The sequence below is a fragment of the Tachypleus tridentatus genome, chromosome 9 (genome assembly GCF_004210375.1).
Source record: "Tachypleus tridentatus isolate NWPU-2018 chromosome 9, ASM421037v1, whole genome shotgun sequence".
Taxonomy (NCBI): domain Eukaryota; kingdom Metazoa; phylum Arthropoda; class Merostomata; order Xiphosura; family Limulidae; genus Tachypleus; species Tachypleus tridentatus.
Genome location: NC_134833.1, coordinates 167682962 through 167701631, shown reverse-complemented (window position 1 = coordinate 167701631; position 18670 = coordinate 167682962). Strand labels below are relative to the sequence as shown.

The window sequence follows — 18670 nt, the reverse complement described above, 5'->3', positions numbered from 1 at the left end:
CAATACTCCAAATGTGGCCTAACCAGTAACCTATAGAATGGAATTATGCGCTGTTTAGACTTTTATTAATATTTTTGTAGATACAGCCTAAAACTTTATTTACCCTACCACTAGCAACAAACACTGCTTGGATGGCTTAAGAGACTGATCAACCATTGCACCAAAATCCTCATCTTTCATGGCACAAGTAAGGTTGTTTCCATCAGATTATACTTGTAATTCAAATTATGATGACCCACATGCATTGTATTGTATGTATTATAATTAAAATACATCTGTCATTCATTTACCTAATACACTAAATGATCAAAATCCTTTTGTAAAGCAGCAGCAGCCTCTTCACAGCCAGTAACATTCAAGATCTTGATACCATCAGTAAATTTATACAATTTATTGAACATTTCCTCATGTATGTCATTAATGTAAATCAAAAAGAGCATTGGTGCTAAGAGTGAACTCTGAGGTACACCACTTGTGATAATAAACCAGTGTGACTGAACTACATTTGTAATAACCCTCTACTTTCGTACATCAACCCACACTTCTATCTATCTTAGTTAACTTATAACCCACACTTATAGAAATAAGTTTCTTTAGAAATCTTTAATGTGGCACTTTATCAAACTCTTTCTGGAAATCCAGATAAACCAAATCTACATCCTTTCCCTTATCTACATAAGCAGTAACATTTTCAAAGAATGTAAAAAAATTTGTAAAGCAAGATTTCTCCTTAGTGAAACCATGTTGACTCTCCAGTAAATTTTAAACTTTGTTAAATTACTTCACAAAGCATCTTTTAACAGAGTTTCTAAAACTGTTCCCACTAATAAGCCTGAAAGTAGCTGATGTTACTCATATCTACAACAGAGATAACATAAGCTGACTCAGTAATTATAGGCTTATTAGTCTTACATTATCTTAGTTATCTCTGTTGTAGATATGAGTGATATCAGCTACTTTCCAATCTGTTGATACCTGTTTACTGTTCAAAGCCTAAGCTCCTCTTGCAATTCTGCTGCCATTTCCCACAGTCTACACTTCTCTATATCTACTCTTATTAGGATAGTCTCCTATTTCTCCTTCAACCTATAAAATCTATGTACAAATTACACATCACTACTAGTACTTACTTCCTTATAAGTATATGCCACTCTTGATTTCCCAAATGAAACATTCCTTTCACCCATCAAACCTAACAAACTGTGAATAATTAACACTAACATCAGACCTAACCACTGTATTTGTAGCCTAGAAATAAATGTTCAATACTAACTGTAAGTGCCATTAGCCTACTGCCAACACTTTTGTTGTTAAGCCTAATATTCTAGAATCAGATATGTTTCTTCACCACTACTTTATATTCACACTAAAGTAATCAATTTTAACTTTAATTTTACAGAAGTGACAAATAACCAGTCTTTACATTATTTAGCATTTATGTAACACCAGTAATACACAGTCTGCTTAGCATGATTTATAACATTCCTATAATTTATAAACAAATTTAAAAGTCAAGTAAACACATTAAGTTTATAACATGAAGATATTATTAATTAGTCTTTGCATACCAGCTTTTAATAAAACAGTCAGTTTGAACCAATTTTTGATTAACCAGTCATATAAATTACACCAAAGTTTGAAATACCAATCACACATCCTAAATCTAACATTGTAGTGCACATTATAACACAAACCTTTAAATTAAAATTTTAACTATACTATTTTTATTTACCAATCATACTGAATGTAGTTAATTATTTTTATTCAACCCAAATGACTACAAATTATAATATTAATATCAAATGATATTCAAAAATCTATAACAATATAACATCTTATCTTCCCAATTTCTTCTCTTTTCTGTACTGTCCTCTCAGCAAAACTTAGTAATGTTATCATGATAACATATAATAAGAAAATAATTGCTTTAACTGTGATAAAATAAGATAATAGTTAGTTATATGAGTGTGCAGTGTTGATATGTGTAATATGGAAATGTTTACCCAAACAGTGCAGTGAGTTGTCAAATTTATGAAAACACCATTGCCACAGAGACCAAATGCTTTGTTTGTGCTTTATGTATATGTTATGAGAAAACACATACATTACTCTTGTCTTTAAGTAATGAGTTAGTAATATCTGTGATGTATGTGTACTTGTGATTAACATGAAACTGAGTAATCAGAATGTGTTTCTCTTGTGTTGAAGTAATGATTGAGTCACTACTGTGTAATGTATGTGTATCTGTTATGTGTGTGAAGTTGAGTAATCAGAATGTGTTTCTGTTGTGTTGAAGTAATGATTGAGTCACTACTGTGTAATGTATGTGTATCTGTTATGTGTGTGAAGTTAAGTAATCAGAATGTGTTTCTATAGTGTTAACTAATGATTGAGTCACTACTGTGTAATGTATGTGTATCTGTTATGTGTGTGAAGTTAAGTAATCAGAATGTGCTTCTGTAGTGTTGAAGTAATGATTGAGTCACTACTGTGTAATGTATGTGTATCTGTTATGTGTGTTAAGTTGAGTAATCAGAATGTGTTTCTGTAGTGTTGAAGTAATGATTGAGTCACGACTGTGTAATGTATGCGTATCTGTTATGTGTGTCAAGTTAAGTAATCAGAATGTGTTTCTGTAGTATTGAAGTAATGATTGAGTCACTACTGTGTAATGTATGTGTATCTGTTATGTGTCTGAAGTTGAGTAATCAGAATGTGTTTCTGTTGTGTTGAAGTAATGATTCAGTCACTACTGTGTAATGTATGTGTATCTGTTATGTGTGTGAAGTTAAGTAATCAGAATGTGTTTCTATAGTGTTGAAGTAATGATTGAGTCACTACTGTGTAATGTATGTGTATCTGTTATGTGTGTGAAGTTAAGTAATCAGAATGTGTTTCTATAGTGTTGAAGTAATGATTGAGTCACTACTGTGTAATGTATGTGTATCTGTTACGTGCATGAAGTTAAGTAATCAGAATGTGTTTCTGTAGTGTTGAAGTAATGATTGAGTCACGACTGTGTAATGTATGTGTATCTGTTATGTGTGTGAAGTTGAGTAATCAGAATGTGTTTCTGTAGTGTTGAAGTAATGATTGAGTCACGACTGTGTAATGTATGCGTATCTGTTATGTGTGTTAAGTTGAGTAATCAGAATGTGTTTCTGTAGTGTTGAAGTAATGATTGAGTCACGACTGTGTAATGTATGCGTATCTGTTATGTGTGTTAAGTTGAGTAATCAGAATGTGTTTCTGTAGTGTTGAACTAATGACTGAGTCACTATTGATTAATATATGTGTATCTTTTACGTGCATGAAGTTAAGTAATCAGAATGTGTTTCTGTAGTGTTGAACTAATGATTGAGTCACTACTGTGTAATGTATGTGTATCTGTTACGTGCATGAAGTTAAGTAATCAGAATGTGTTTCTGTTGTGTTTAAGTAATGATTAATTTATTCATAACTTTATCAGTCACTGTGCTAGAGGGCAGTGATTAAAATCTTCTGTAATTTGGACAGCTACTCCAAAGTTTGAGGGACAGTATCTACTCTTTACCCAAGGGATGTCCTTACTTCAGATGCCATTCAATCCCACAAGAAATAATCCAGGAAAGTTGGTATTAATGGAACCCTACCAGACAGCCATAGGCATTGCTACCGATTGTCAGAAGGGTCATGTCTACTGGACTGATGTTGCTCACAGGGTGATTCGGCGTGCTAACTATGATGGATCAAGCTCTGAAGTATTTATAAGGAAAAGTAAGAAAAATATATTAGAATGGCATGTCAATCAGATTATTAAATAGCATATAGTGTTGCTCTTTTGAAAACTATATCTTGTAATAAATATTAACCTAATATGTAACAAACAATTAGTCATTTCATATTTTTACAAATTCAAATAATTATTGAAACCTCAAGGCCACTCACTTTAAAAATGTACTTTATCTAATTAAAGAAAGAAGCACATGCATAACATTGAAGCATTCTACATTGGTTTTAATTATTTATTAAAATTTTAGACATTAATCACTAGTCTGTTAGTAGAATAATTATCTACCATATAGTGTTGGTATTAAACATATCTTTATTTTATAAAATGTACTAGTCTGTTAATAGAATAATAATCTACCATATAGTGTTGGTATTAAAAATATATTTTATAAAATGTATTAGTCTGTTATGGGAATAATAATCTGCCATATAGTGTTGGTATTAAAAATATATTTTATAAAATGTATTAGTCTGTTATGGCAATAATAATCTGCCATATAGTGTTGGTATTAAAAATATATTTTATAAAATGTACTACTCTGTTATGGGAATAATAATCTACCATATAGTGTTGGTATTAAAAATATCTTTTATAAAATGTATTAGTCTGTTATGGGAATAATAATCTGCCATATAGTGTTGGTATTAAAAATATATTTTATAAAATGTATTAGTCTGTTATGGGAATAATAATCTACTACATAGTGTTGGTATTAAAAATATAATTTATAAAATGTACTACTCTGTTAATAGAATAATAATCTATCATATAGTGTTGGTATTGAAAACAGGTTTATTTTATAAAATGTAGTAGTCTATTAATAGAGTAATAATCTATCATATAGTGTTGGTATTGAAAACAGCTTTATTTTATAAAATGTAGTAGTCTGTTAATAGAGTAATAGTCTATCATATAGTGTTGGTATTGAAAACAGCTTTATTTTATAAAATGTAATAGTCTGTTAATAGAGTAATAATTTATCATATAGTGTTGGTATTGAAAACAGCTTTATTTTATAAAATGTAGTAGTCTGTTAATAGAGTAATACTCTATCATATAGTGTTGGTATTGAAAACAGCTTTATTTTATAAAATGTACTCGTCTGTTATGGGAATAATAATCTACCATATAGTGTTGGTATTAAAAATATCTTTATTTTATGAAATCTACTAGTCTCTTATGGGAATAATAATCTACCATATAGTGTTGGTATTAAAAATATCTTTATTTTATAAAATGTACTAGACTGTTGTGGGAATAATAATCTACAATATAGTGTTGGTATTAAATATATATTTTATAAAATGTATTAGTCTGTTATGGGAATAATAATCTACTATATAGTGTTAGTATTAAAAATATATTTTATAAAATGTACTAGTCTGTTATGGGAATAATAATCTACTATATAGTGTTGTTATTAAAAATATATTTTATAAAATGTACTAGTCTGTTATGGGAATAATAATCTACCATATAGTGTTGGTATTAAAAATATCTTTATTTTATAAAATGTACTATACTGTTGTGGGAATAATAATCTACTATATAGTGTTAGTATTAAATATATATTTTATAAAATATATTAGTCTGTTATGGGAATAATAATCTACTATATAGTGTTAGTATTAAAAATATATTTTATAAAATGTACTAGTCTGTTATGGGAATAATAATCTACTATATAGTGTTGTTATTAAAAATATATTTTATAAAATGTACTACTCTGTTATGGGAATAATAATCTACCATATAGTGTTGGTATTAAAAATATATTTTATAAAATGTATTAGTCTGTTATGGGAATAATATTCTACTATATAGTGTTGATATTAAAAATATATTTTATAAAATGTACTACTCTGTTATGGGAGTAATAATCTACCATATAGTGTTGGTATTAAAAATATATTTTATAAAATATATTAGTTTGTTATGGGAATAATAATCTACGACATAGTGTTGGTATTAAAAATATATTTTATAAAATGTTCTACTCTGTTAATAGAATAATAATCTATCATATAGAATGTCAACATTGGTTTTTACGCCATTTTCTGTTTTAATTGCCGTTTTGCTTTTATCTTCAATTACTTTTACAAATTTTACTCCATTTACTTGACTTTTATCTTTTTACTGGACATTTGGCTACTCATTATTAAGATTTTGCGGAGTGTCTTTTAAAACTTTTATTCTTTTACATTTTGATAATAGCTGCTATGACATATAACCCGGACCAGGACTGGAAAGGCTAACTTCAGGTGATTGATGGTGGTTCCTGAACTTACCTGTTAGTCTTCCTGCCGGGTTATGATCATTACCATTTTGCTAGAGTAAATACCTTACAACTTCTTATACTCTGCCTTCTATCTTAACATTGTAGACTAGGTGTCAACATTGGTTTTATACTTTTTTGTTTTATCTTCATTTCCATTTATGTCTATTACTACATTTATTTATTTATTTATTTATTTTTTTTATATTTTTACCGAATGTCTGGCACAGATAGCCTCACTGCTTTGTGCCATAAAACACTAAATCAATCAATCAACTATTTTATAAAATGTAGTAGTCTGTTAGTAGAATAATAATCCATCATTTAGTGTTGGTATTGAAAACAGCTTTATTTTATAAAATGTAGTAGTCTGTTAATAGAGTAATAATCTATCATATAGTGTTGGTATTGAAAACAGCTTTATTTTATAAAATGTAGTAGTCTGTTAAGAGAGTAATAATCTATCATATAGTGTTGGTATTGAAAACAGGTTTATTTTATAAAATGTAGTAGTCTGTTAATAGAGTAATAATCTATCATATAGTGTTAGTATTGAAAACAGCTTTAATTTATAAAATGTAGTAGTCTGTTAATAGAGTAATAATCTATCATATAGTGTTGGTATTGAAAACAGCTTTATTTTATAAAATGTAGTAGTCTGTTAATAGAGTAATAACCTATCATATAGTGTTGTTATTGAAAACAGCTTTATTTTATAAAATGTAGTAGTCTGTTAATAGAGTAATAATCTATCATTTAGTGTTGGTATTGAAAACAGCTTTATTTTATAAAATGTAGTAGTCTGTTAATAGAGTAATAATCTATCATTTAGTGTTGGTATTGAAAACAGCTTTATTTTATAAAATGTAGTAGTCTGTTAATAGAGTAATAATCTATCATATAGTGTTGGTATTGAAAACAGCTTTATTTTATAAAATGTAGTAGTCTGTTAATAGAGTAATAATCTATTATATAGTGTTGGTATTGAAAACAGCTTTATTTAATAAAATGTAGTAGTCTGTTAATAGAGTAATAACCTATCATATTGTGTTGGTATTGAAAACAGCTTTATTTTATAAAATGTAGTAGTCTGTTAATAGAGTAATAATCTATCATATAGTGTTGGTATTGAAAACAGCTTTATTTTATAAAATGTAATAGTCTGTTAATAGAGTAATAACCTATCATATAGTGTTGGTATTGAAAACAGCTTTATTTTATAAAATGTAATAGTCTGTTAATAGAGTAATAATCTATCATATAGTGTTGGTATTGAAAACAGCTTTATTTTATAAAATGTAGTAGTCTGTTAATAGAGTAATAATCTATCATATAGTGTTGGTATTGAAAACAGCTTTATTTTATAAAATGTAGTAGTCTGTTAAGAGAGTAATAATCTATCATATAGTGTTGGTATTGAAAACAGGTTTATTTTATAAAATGTAGTAGTCTGTTAATAGAGTAATAATCTATCATATAGTGTTAGTATTGAAAACAGCTTTAATTTATAAAATGTAGTAGTCTGTTAATAGAGTAATAATCTATCATATAGTGTTGGTATTGAAAACAGCTTTATTTTATAAAATGTAGTAGTCTGTTAATAGAGTAATAATCTATCATTTAGTGTTGGTATTGAAAACAGCTTTATTTTATAAAATGTAGTAGTCTGTTAATAGAGTAATAATCTATCATTTAGTGTTGGTATTGAAAACAGCTTTATTTTATAAAATGTTGTAGTCTGTTAATAGAGTAATAATCTATCATTTAGTGTTGGTATTGAAAACAGTTTTATTTTATAAAATGTTGTAGTCTGTTAATAGAGTAATAATCAATCATTTAGTGTTGGTATTGAAAACAGCTTTATTTTATAAAATGTAATAGTCTGTTAATAGAGTAATAATCTATCATATAGTGTTGGTATTGAAAACAGCTTTATTTTATAAAATGTAGTAGTCTGTTAATAGAGTAATAATCTATCATATAGTGTTGGTATTGAAAACAGCTTTATTTTATAAAATGTAGTAGTCTGTTAATAGAGTAATAATCTATCATTTAGTGGTGGTATTGAAAACAGCTTTATTTTATAAAATGTTGTAGTCTGTTAATAGAGTAATAATCTATCATTTAGTGTTGGTATTGAAAACAGTTTTATTTTATAAAATGTTGTAGTCTGTTAATAGAGTAATAATCTATCATTTAGTGTTGGTATTGAAAACAGCTTTATTTTATAAAATGTTGTAGTCTGTTAATAGAGTAATAATCTATCATTTAGTGTTGGTATTGAAAACAGTTTTATTTTATAAAATGTTGTAGTCTGTTAATAGAGTAATAATCTATCATTTAGTGTTGGTATTAAGTGTGTCATTAGCTAAAAGGTTGAATTTTCCTCTGAAAGATCTTGTGTGGGCTAATAAGTGGTCTACTGGTAATACATTCCTCAATCATATAATCTTTTATTTCAAGGGCCCCTTTATTTTTCACTGGTTCCCACTCTGTGGTGAGTGTTGCCCCATCAGGTATGCTTTCTATTATCAATTATCAACCACTTTTGTTATAATATCTACAGGTTGCACCTTGCTATGTTGAAATAAGGTGGTTGCACAAGACTGTCTAGGTGCCTACCAGATGGTATTACTTTATTACACACTACCACTTATGGACAGCCATGAGTAAAGGTAAAAGGGATCCTGCCTGTCCCTGCAGGTCTTCAGGTTGAATAAATTAGGATTGATTTGTTTTAAAACATGCACGAAACCTGGTTCACCTATTGCAAAGTTTCCTGTGCACTGTTCCTTAGGCTGCTCAATGTATCTTATCCCTTTCTCTCCCCAAACTCTACTAGTGGAGTTGGGAGTCCTTATCCTCCTCAGTTCCTGTTTGCTTCGGAAACAGACGAAGGTTTTTCCTCCAGTGTTCAAACATGTTTCTCCACATTTGGAGAAAGGAGCCCTCGTACAAGGGTCTCTATATGTTTTTTCCAGGTGTCAGTAAGAGTGGCACCAGTCTTCATGGGAGCCTCCTCTTATTCCAGTTCAGATTTGACATGAAGCTATTCAGTTGTGGAGTGCATGGCCCTTCTCTTTGATCAATGTCAGTTTTGTATATTGTTTATAGCACTATCCTGGGTCATTGGTTGAGCACAGGTTCCATATTATCTTTATAATCCCATAGCCAAGTGGAATACTTCTTCACCACTTGGTTGGGGTGTGAGGATAAATGTACATAATTCCAGACCAGATGAGTTCTGTTTCTTTGGTTGATTATGGTGTACATAATCCTGTCATTCCAAGCCTGGGGTATCGCCTTTTGAACCTCTTCAGGTGGAAAAGAAAGTTTGTACACTTAGGTTCTGGTTACATTCTTGTCATGATTCATGTTGTTTGAATTGCATCACTTTGGCTACAGGTTTGGATCCAACCAGAGTACATATATATCTGAAGATGACCTACAAAGATTGAAACGTTGTTCTGTACTTTATTTTAATTAAAGTTTTAATACCCATACCAGCCATCTTGAGAATACATTTTTACTTCAAGTGAATTTCTTGTCATAACAAAATTGTATTTTTGATAACACTTACCTCTGTTGACACCCCCTAACTCTGTTTCCCTCCTATAAGCCAGTTTATTTCTTGGAAAAGTGATTACATTATATGAATAACGTGCCATGTACAGTATCTAGATAGAGGGCACATTGAAATTGGTGAAGAAATTTGCAAATTATAATTTATCTAAAGCATTGGAGTAGGGTATAAAAGATTGAAGCAAGTGTTCTTGATGCTTAGATGGGCAAATAGTGGAATCTCTGGAGAATGGGAAATAGCTATAGTGTTTATGGAACTAAATGTTATTGAAAATAAGTTTTCATTTTAGGAAAATGTTAACTTTTGTCAGTAAATACTAACACTTTTATTACATAAACGTTTTACCATTTAAATCAGTAAAATTTATGATGATTTTAAGCTGTGTACATTGAATCAGTTCTGTTAGTATATGTAGTGATGACCATTAATCTTTCTTTGATATATGTACTATTTATTATATAGCATTGTTTCATATATGTAATGATTATACACTGATGATGGTAAACATTATATATTTGTTACATATAATAAAGTTTCATTCACCACCTAGTCAAACCAACTTTACATATTATATATACAGTTTCCTTGTAAACAGCTTTTTATGTTATATATTCTAATCATTGTATAGCTATGTTTGAAGTACATACCAATCAATATATTTTAAATATTGACTGTCAATTTATACAAGTGTATGTAAATATAAAACACAGCCATTTAAGTGTATACTAGTGTATGTAAATGTACAATACAGCTATTTAAGTGTATACTAGCGTATGTAAATGTACAATACAGCTATTTAAGTGTATACTAGTGTATGTAAATGTACAATACAGCTATTTAAGTGTATACAAGTGTATGTAAATATAAAACACAGCTATTTAAGTGTATACTAGTGTATGTAAATGTACAATACATTTATTTAAGTCTATACTAGAGTATGTAAATGTACAATAAGCTATTTAAGTGTATACTAGTGTATGTAAATGTACAATACAGCTATTTAAGTGTATACTAGTGTATGTAAATGTACAATACAGCTATTTAAGTCTATACTAGTGTGTGTAAATGTACAATACAGCTATTTAAGTGTATACTAGTGTATGTAAATGTACAATACAGCTATTTAAGTGTGTACTAGTGTATGTAAATATACAATACAACTATTTAAGTGTATACAGGTGTATGTACATGAATAATAGAGCTAAGTGAATACTAGTATACGTAATTGCACAATAGAGTAATATAACATTATGCTTGTGTGTAAGCGTAATATTATATTAATCCATGATGACTAGAATATTATATTACTGAAGCTAGAATCAACAGTAGTGCACCTTTGTTGCAGTAAAACAGACATTCAAATTAAACAATTATACGAAATTGAGGCAGCATATTTTTTATCATGTAGTTTCTCTTGTTTCCTGTTCACAGATCTTTTATCACCAGAGGGAGTTGCTATTGACTGGGCTTCTAGGAACATTTACTGGACAGATTCAGTCAAAGATACTATTGAAGTAGCCAATTTGGATGGAAGAGAACACATGGTACTTATTGGAGAAGATCTTGTTAACCCTCGAGGAATAGCTGTTCATCCTGGGATAGGGTATGTTGGGAAGAGACATGTTAAAGTAGGAAACATTAAAGACACTTGTAACATCTCTCATGCTTGGCATCTGTTTCAACAGATACCTGTTATTATGTCAAGGATATTTCTGTTCTTATACATTTAGTCAGGTAGCTGCAACTTTGTGAAGCAGCTTTCCAAATGTATACAGAGATATTTGTGACTTTATAAAGCTGAGACCTTCTTATTAAATATATGCTTTTAGTTTGATGTCTCACCATATCTCATGAAATTGCAATTTTCAATGTTTTCCATCAGCCTTACGTCTTATACTTCTGTATATTCACATGTGGATGTATAATAGTGCAATGTAAGTATATACTAGTGTGCATATGTACAATAGTCTAATGTAAGTATATACTAGTGTGTGTACATGTACAATAGTGTAATGTAAGTATATACTAGTGTGTATATGTACAATAGTGTAATGTAAGTATAGACTAGTGTGTGTACATGCAACAATAGTGTAACGTAAGTATATACCAGTGTGTGTAGATGTATGATAGTGTAACGTAAGTATATACTAGTGTGTGTGTACATGTACAATGTAAGTATTACTGTAAGGTATATACTAATTGTGCGTAGATGTACAATAGTGTAATGTAAGTATATACTAATTGATGCAGTAGATGTACAATAGTGTAATGTAAGTATATACTAGTGATGATTGAATGTATATGTACAATAGTGTAATGTAAAGTATATACTAATGTGTGTAGATGTACAATAGTGTAATGTAAGTATATACCAGTGTGTGTAGTGTAATATATGTACAATAGTGTAATGTAAGAGGTATATACTAGTGTGTGTGTAGATGTACAATAATGTAATGTAACTGGAGTATATATACTGTAGATGTGTAGATGTACAATACTGTAATGTGAAGTATATATTACTGTGTGTAGATGTACAACAATGTAATGTAAGTGTATATACTAGATTATTGTGTAGATGTACAACAATGTAATGTAAGTATATACTAGTGTGTGTAGATGTACAACAATGTAATGTAAATATATATACTAGTGTGTGTAGATGTACAACAATGTAATGTAAGTATATACTAGGAAGTGTATATTATATGTACAATAGTGTAATGTAAAGTATATATATACCAGTGTGTAATATATGTACAATAGTGTAATGTAAAGTATATACTAGTATTGTGTAGATGTACAATAGTGTGTAATGTAAAGTATATACTAGTGTGTATATGTACAATAATGTAATGTAAGTATATACTAGTGTGTGTATATGTACAATAGTGTAATGTAAGTATAGACTAGTGTGTGTACATGTACAATAATAGTGTAATGTAAGTATATACTAGTGTGTGTAGATGTACAATAGTGTACTGTAGAGTATATAGTAATGTAATTAGATGTACAATAGTGTAATGTAAGTATATACTAGTGTTGTTACATGTACAATAGTGTACTGTAAGTATATACTAGATGTGTGTGTATATGTACAATGAAAGTGTAATGTAAGTATAGACTAGTGTGTGTACATGTACAATAGTGTACTGTAAGTATATACTAGTGTCGCGTAGATGTATGATAGTGTAATGTAAGTATATACTGTGTGTAATGTACATGTACAATGTAGTGTACTGTAAGTATATACTAGATTATTATTGTATATGTACAATAGTGTAATGTAAGTATAGACTAGTGTGTGTGTACATGTACAATAGTGTAATGTAAGTATATACTAGTGTGTGTAGATGTATAATAGTGTAATGTAAGTATATACTAGTGTGTGTACATGTACAATAGTGTAATGTAAGTATATATACTAGTGTGCATAGATGTACAATAGTGTAATGTAAGTATATACTAATGTGTGTAGATGTACAATATAGTAATGTAAGTATATACTAGTGTGTGTATACATGTACAATAGTGTAATGTAAGTATATACTACTAGGTGTGCGTAGATGTACAATAGTGTAATGTAAGTATATACTAGTGTGCATAGATGTACAATAGTGTAATGTAAGTATATACTAATATGTGTTGTAGTGTACAATAGATGTAATGTAAGTATATACTAGTGTGTGTATATGTACAATAGTGTAATGTAAGTATATACTACTAGTGTGTGTAGATGTACAATAGTGTAATGTAAGTATATATACTGATTGATAGCATAGATGTACAATAGATGTACTGTGTATATACTAGTGTAGATGTACAACAATGTAATGTAAGGGTATATACTAGTGTGTGTAGATGTACACCAATGTAATGTAATGTAAGTATACTAATGTGTGTAGATGTACAACAGTGTAATGTAAGTATATACTAGTGTGTGTAGATGTACAATAGTGTAATGTAAGGGTGTATACTAGTGTTTGTAGATGTAAAACAATGTAATGTAAGGAGTATATATACTAGTGTGTAGATGTACAACAATGTAATGTAAGTATATACTAGTGTGTGTAGATGTGTACAACAATGTAATGTAAGTATATACTAGTGTGTGTAGATGTACAACAATGTAATGTAAGTATATATACTAGTGTGTATATGTACAATAGTGTAATATAAAGAGTATATATACCAGTGTTGTGTATATGTACAATAGTGTAATGTAATGAGGTATACTAGTATGTAGATGTACATGTATGTAATGTAATGTAAGTATACTACTAGTGTAGTGTGTAGATGTACAACAATGTAATGTAAGTATATACTACTAGTGTGTAGATGTACAATAATGTAATGTAATGAAGTATATACTAGTGTTTGTAGATGTAAAACAATGTAATGTAAGAAGTGTATACTAGTGTGTAGATGTACAACAATGTAATGTAAGGTATATACTAGTGTGTGTAGATGTACAACAATGTATATGTAAGTATATACTAGTGTGTGTAGATGTACAACAATGTGTAATGTAAGTATATACTAGTGTGTATATATATACAATAGTGTAATGTAAGTATATACCAGTGTGTGTATATGTACAATGGTGTAAATAATGAGTAGTATACTACTAGTTTGTAGATGTAGTACAATGTAATGTAAAGTATATACTAGTTTGTAGAGATGTACAACAATATAATGTAAGAATATATACTAGTGTGTAGATGTACAACAATGTAATGTAAGGTATATAGTAATATTGTAGATGTACAACAATGTAATGTAAGTGTATACTAGTTGTTATTGATGTACAACAATGTAATGTAAGAAGTATATACTAGAATATTGTGTGATGTACAACAATGTAATGTAAGTATATACTAGTTGTGTTGTAGAACAACAACAATGTAATGTAAGTATATACTAGTTATTGTACAATATTTTAATGGTGTAATGTAAGTATATACCAGTGGTATATACCGGTGTACAATGAGTGTAATGTAAGTATATACTAGTGTGTGTAGATGTACAATAGTGTAATGTAAGTATATATATACTGAATTATTGTGTAGATGTACAATAATGTAGCGTGTAAGTATATATACTAGATATGTGTATATGTACAATAGTGTAATGTAAGTAGTATAGACTAGTGTGTTGTACATGTACAATAGTGTAATGTAAGTATATACTAGTGTGTGTAGATGTACATGATAGTGTAATGTAAGTATATACTAGTAGTGTTGTACGTAACAATAGTGTACTGTGAGGTTTATACTAGTGTGTGTAGATGTACAATAGTGTAATGTATTTATATATACTAGTATGTAGATGTACAACAATGTAATGTACCAAGTATATACTAATTGATGGCGTAGATGTACAATAGTGTAATGTAAGTATATACTAGTATGTGTAGATGTACAACAATGTAATGTAAGTATATACTAATGTAGTGGTAGATGTACAACAATGTAATGTAAAGTATATACTAGGTATGTAGATGTACAACAATGTAATGTAAGTATATATGCTAGTTATTATTGTGTAGATGTACAATACAATGTAATGTAAGGTATATACTAGTGTGTGTAGATGTACAATAATAATAGTGTGTAGATGTAAGTGTATAGTTACTAGTGTTTGTAGATGTAAAAACAATGTAATGTAAGTATATACTAGTTATTAGTAGATGTACAATTTAAATGTAATATATAGAGGTATACTAGTAGTGTGGGCCGAATAATGTACAATGAGTGTAATGTGAAGTATATACTACTGTGTGTGAGATGTACAACAATGTAATGTAAGAATATATATACTAGTGTGTGTAGATGTACAACAAATGTAATGTAAGTATATACTAGTGTGTGTAGATGTACAACAATGTAATGTAAAGTATGTATACTGAAGTAGTGTGTAGATGTAGTAATACAATAATGTAATGTAAAGTATATACTAGATTATTGTGTACAATGTACAATAGTGTAATGTGTAAGTATATATACCAGTGTGTGTATATGTACAATAGTGTGATGAAATGTAAAGTATATAACTGTGTGTAGATGTACAATAGTGTAATGTAAGTATATACTAGTGTTGATATAGATGTACAGTAGTATACTGTAAGTATATACTAGCTTGTAGATGTACAATAGTGTAATGTAAGTGTTATATACTAGCTGTGTGTAGATATTACAACGTGTGTAATGTAAGTATATACTAGTAATGTGTAGATGTACAACAGTGTAATGTAAGTATATACTAGTGATGTAGATGTACAATAGTGTAATGTAAGTATATACTAGTGTGTTGTAGATGTACAACAATGTAATGTAAGTATATACTAGTGTATGTAGATGTACAATAGTGTGTAATGTAACTATATACTAGTGTTTGTAGATGTACAACAATGTAATGTAAGTATATACTAGTGTGTAGATGTACAACAGATGTAATGTAAGTATAATACTAGTGAATTTTGTAGATGTACAATAATAATGTAATGTAAGTATATACTAGTAGTGTGTAGATGTACAACAATGTAATGTAGTATATGTTATATACTAGTGTGTAGATAATACAACAATGTAATGTAAGTATATATTAGTGTGTTGTAGATTAATACAATAATGTAATGTAAGGTGTATACTAGTGTTTGTAGATGTACAACAATGTAATGTAAGTTATATACTAGTGGGTAGATGTACAATAGTGTAATATAAGTATATACTAGTGTGTGTAGATACAACAGGTGTAATGTAAGTATATACTAATTATTGTAGATGTACAATAGAATAATTAAGTATATACTGGTGTGTAGATGTACAATAGTGTAATGTAAGTATATACTGGTGTGTAGATGTACAATAGAGTAATATAAGTATATATACTAGTGTGTAGATGTACAACAATGTAATGTAAGTATATACTAGTGTGTGTAGATGTACAACAATGTAAATGTTGAAATTATATACTAATGTGTAGATGTACCATAGGTGTAATTTTAAGTATATACTAGTGTGTGTATATGTACAATAGTATAATGTAAGTATATACTAATTAGATTGTAGATGTACAACAGTGTAATGTAAGTATATACTAGTGTTATGTAGATGTACAATAGACAATGTAATATAAGTATATACTAGTGATGGCATTAGATGTATTTGCAATAGTGTAATGTAAGTATATACTGGTGTGTAGATGTACAATGGTGTAATGTAAGTATATACTAGTGTTTGTAGATGTACAACAATGTAATGTAAGTATATACTAGATGTGTGTAGATGTACAACAATGTAATGTAAGTATATACTAGTTGTGCGTAGATGTACAACAGTAATAATGTAATTACTATACTAGTGTGTGTAGATGTACAACAATGTAATGTAAGTATATACTACTGGTGTGTAGATGTACAATGGTAGTTAATGTAAGTGTATACTAGTGTTTGTAGATGTACAACAATGTAATGTAAGGTATATACTAGTGTGTAGATGTACAATGAATGTAATATAAGTATATATACTAGTATTGTAGATGTACAACAGTGTAATGTAAGTAGTATATACTAGTGTGTAGATGTACAAACAATGTAATGTAAGTATATACTAGTGTGTAGATGTACAACAATGTAATGTAGGTATATACTAGTGTGTAGATGTACAATAATGTAATGTAAGAGGTGTATACTAGTGTTTGTAGATGTACAACAATGTAATGTAAGTATATACTAGTGTGTAGATGTACAATGATGTAATGTAAGGTATATACTAGTGTGTGTAGATGTACAACAATGTAATGTACTAAGTACTTATACTGGTGTGTAGATGTACAACAATGTAATGTAAGTATATACTAGTGTGTAGATGTGTACAATAGTGTAATGTAAGTATATACTAGTGTTGTAGATGTACAACAATGTAATGTAAAGTATACTAATTATGTGTGTAGATGTACAACAATGTAATGTAAGTATATACTAGTGTGTGTAGATGTACAACAATGTAATGTAAGTATATACTAGTGTGTAGATGTACAATAGTGTAATGTAAGTATATACTAGTGTGTGTGTAGATGTACAATAGTTATTAATGTAAGTATATATACTAGTGTGTGTGGATGTACAATAGTGTAATGTAAAGTAGTATATACTACTAGTGTGTGTAGAATGTACAATAGTGTAATGTAAGTGTATACTAATTGTTTGTGTAGATGTACAACAATGTAATGTAAATAAGTATATATATACTGGGTAATGTGTAACAGATGTACAATAGTGCAATGTAAGAGATGTATACTAGTGTTTTTGTATGAATGTATAGTGTATGGGTGTAATGTAAGGTTAGTATACACTTGTGTGTAGATGTTGCAATAGTGTAATGGTATATACTAGTGTGTGTAGATGTACAATAATGTAATGTAAGTGTATACTGAATTATTGTAGATGTACAACAGTGTAATGTAAGTATACTAGTGTGTGATGTACAGTAATGTAATGTAAGTGTATACTGGTGTTCATAGATGTACAGTAGTGTAATGCAAGTGTATACTGGTGTTAATAGATGTACAATAGTCTAATGTAAGTGTATACTGGTGTTCATAGATGTACAATAGTGTAATGTAAGTGTATACTGGTGTTCATAGATGTATGTAATGTAAGTGGATACTGGTGTTCATAAATGTATGTAATGTAAGTGGATACTAGTGTTCATAGATGTATGTAATGTAAGTGGATACTAGTGTGTGTAGATGTACAGTAGCTGTGTAAATGTATACTAGTGTGTGTAGATGTAATTTAGAGCTATGTAAGTATATGTAGATGTGGTAAGAAGAGATAACACTATGGGGTATCAGCATTCTCTGCTTTACTGATGTCAGTCCCTTTATCCAACTATCTGATGAAATTGATGACAGTATACACACAACAATGGCAGCATCTGGAATTGTAGATCTGGTCCATGATAAGAAAGGCTATAATATAACTGAAATCAAGCATGATCACTGGTTGGTCAATGTGGATTATACCTCGTCATGCACAATT

At 28.9% G+C, this 18670-nt stretch overlaps 1 protein-coding gene across 1 annotated transcript in view; it reads left to right on the top strand.

Moving 5' to 3' along the window:
* Positions 1-11360, top strand: part of LOC143227575 (uncharacterized) — a 69461-nt gene extending 58101 nt beyond the window's left edge. The window contains exons 14-15 of the mRNA XM_076459004.1: positions 3517-3756; positions 11062-11360. Of these exons, the coding sequence (XP_076315119.1) occupies positions 3517-3756; positions 11062-11360 (539 nt within the window). The remainder of the gene's footprint in view (positions 1-3516; positions 3757-11061) is intronic.
* The last annotated feature ends 7310 nt before the right edge of the window (positions 11361-18670 follow it).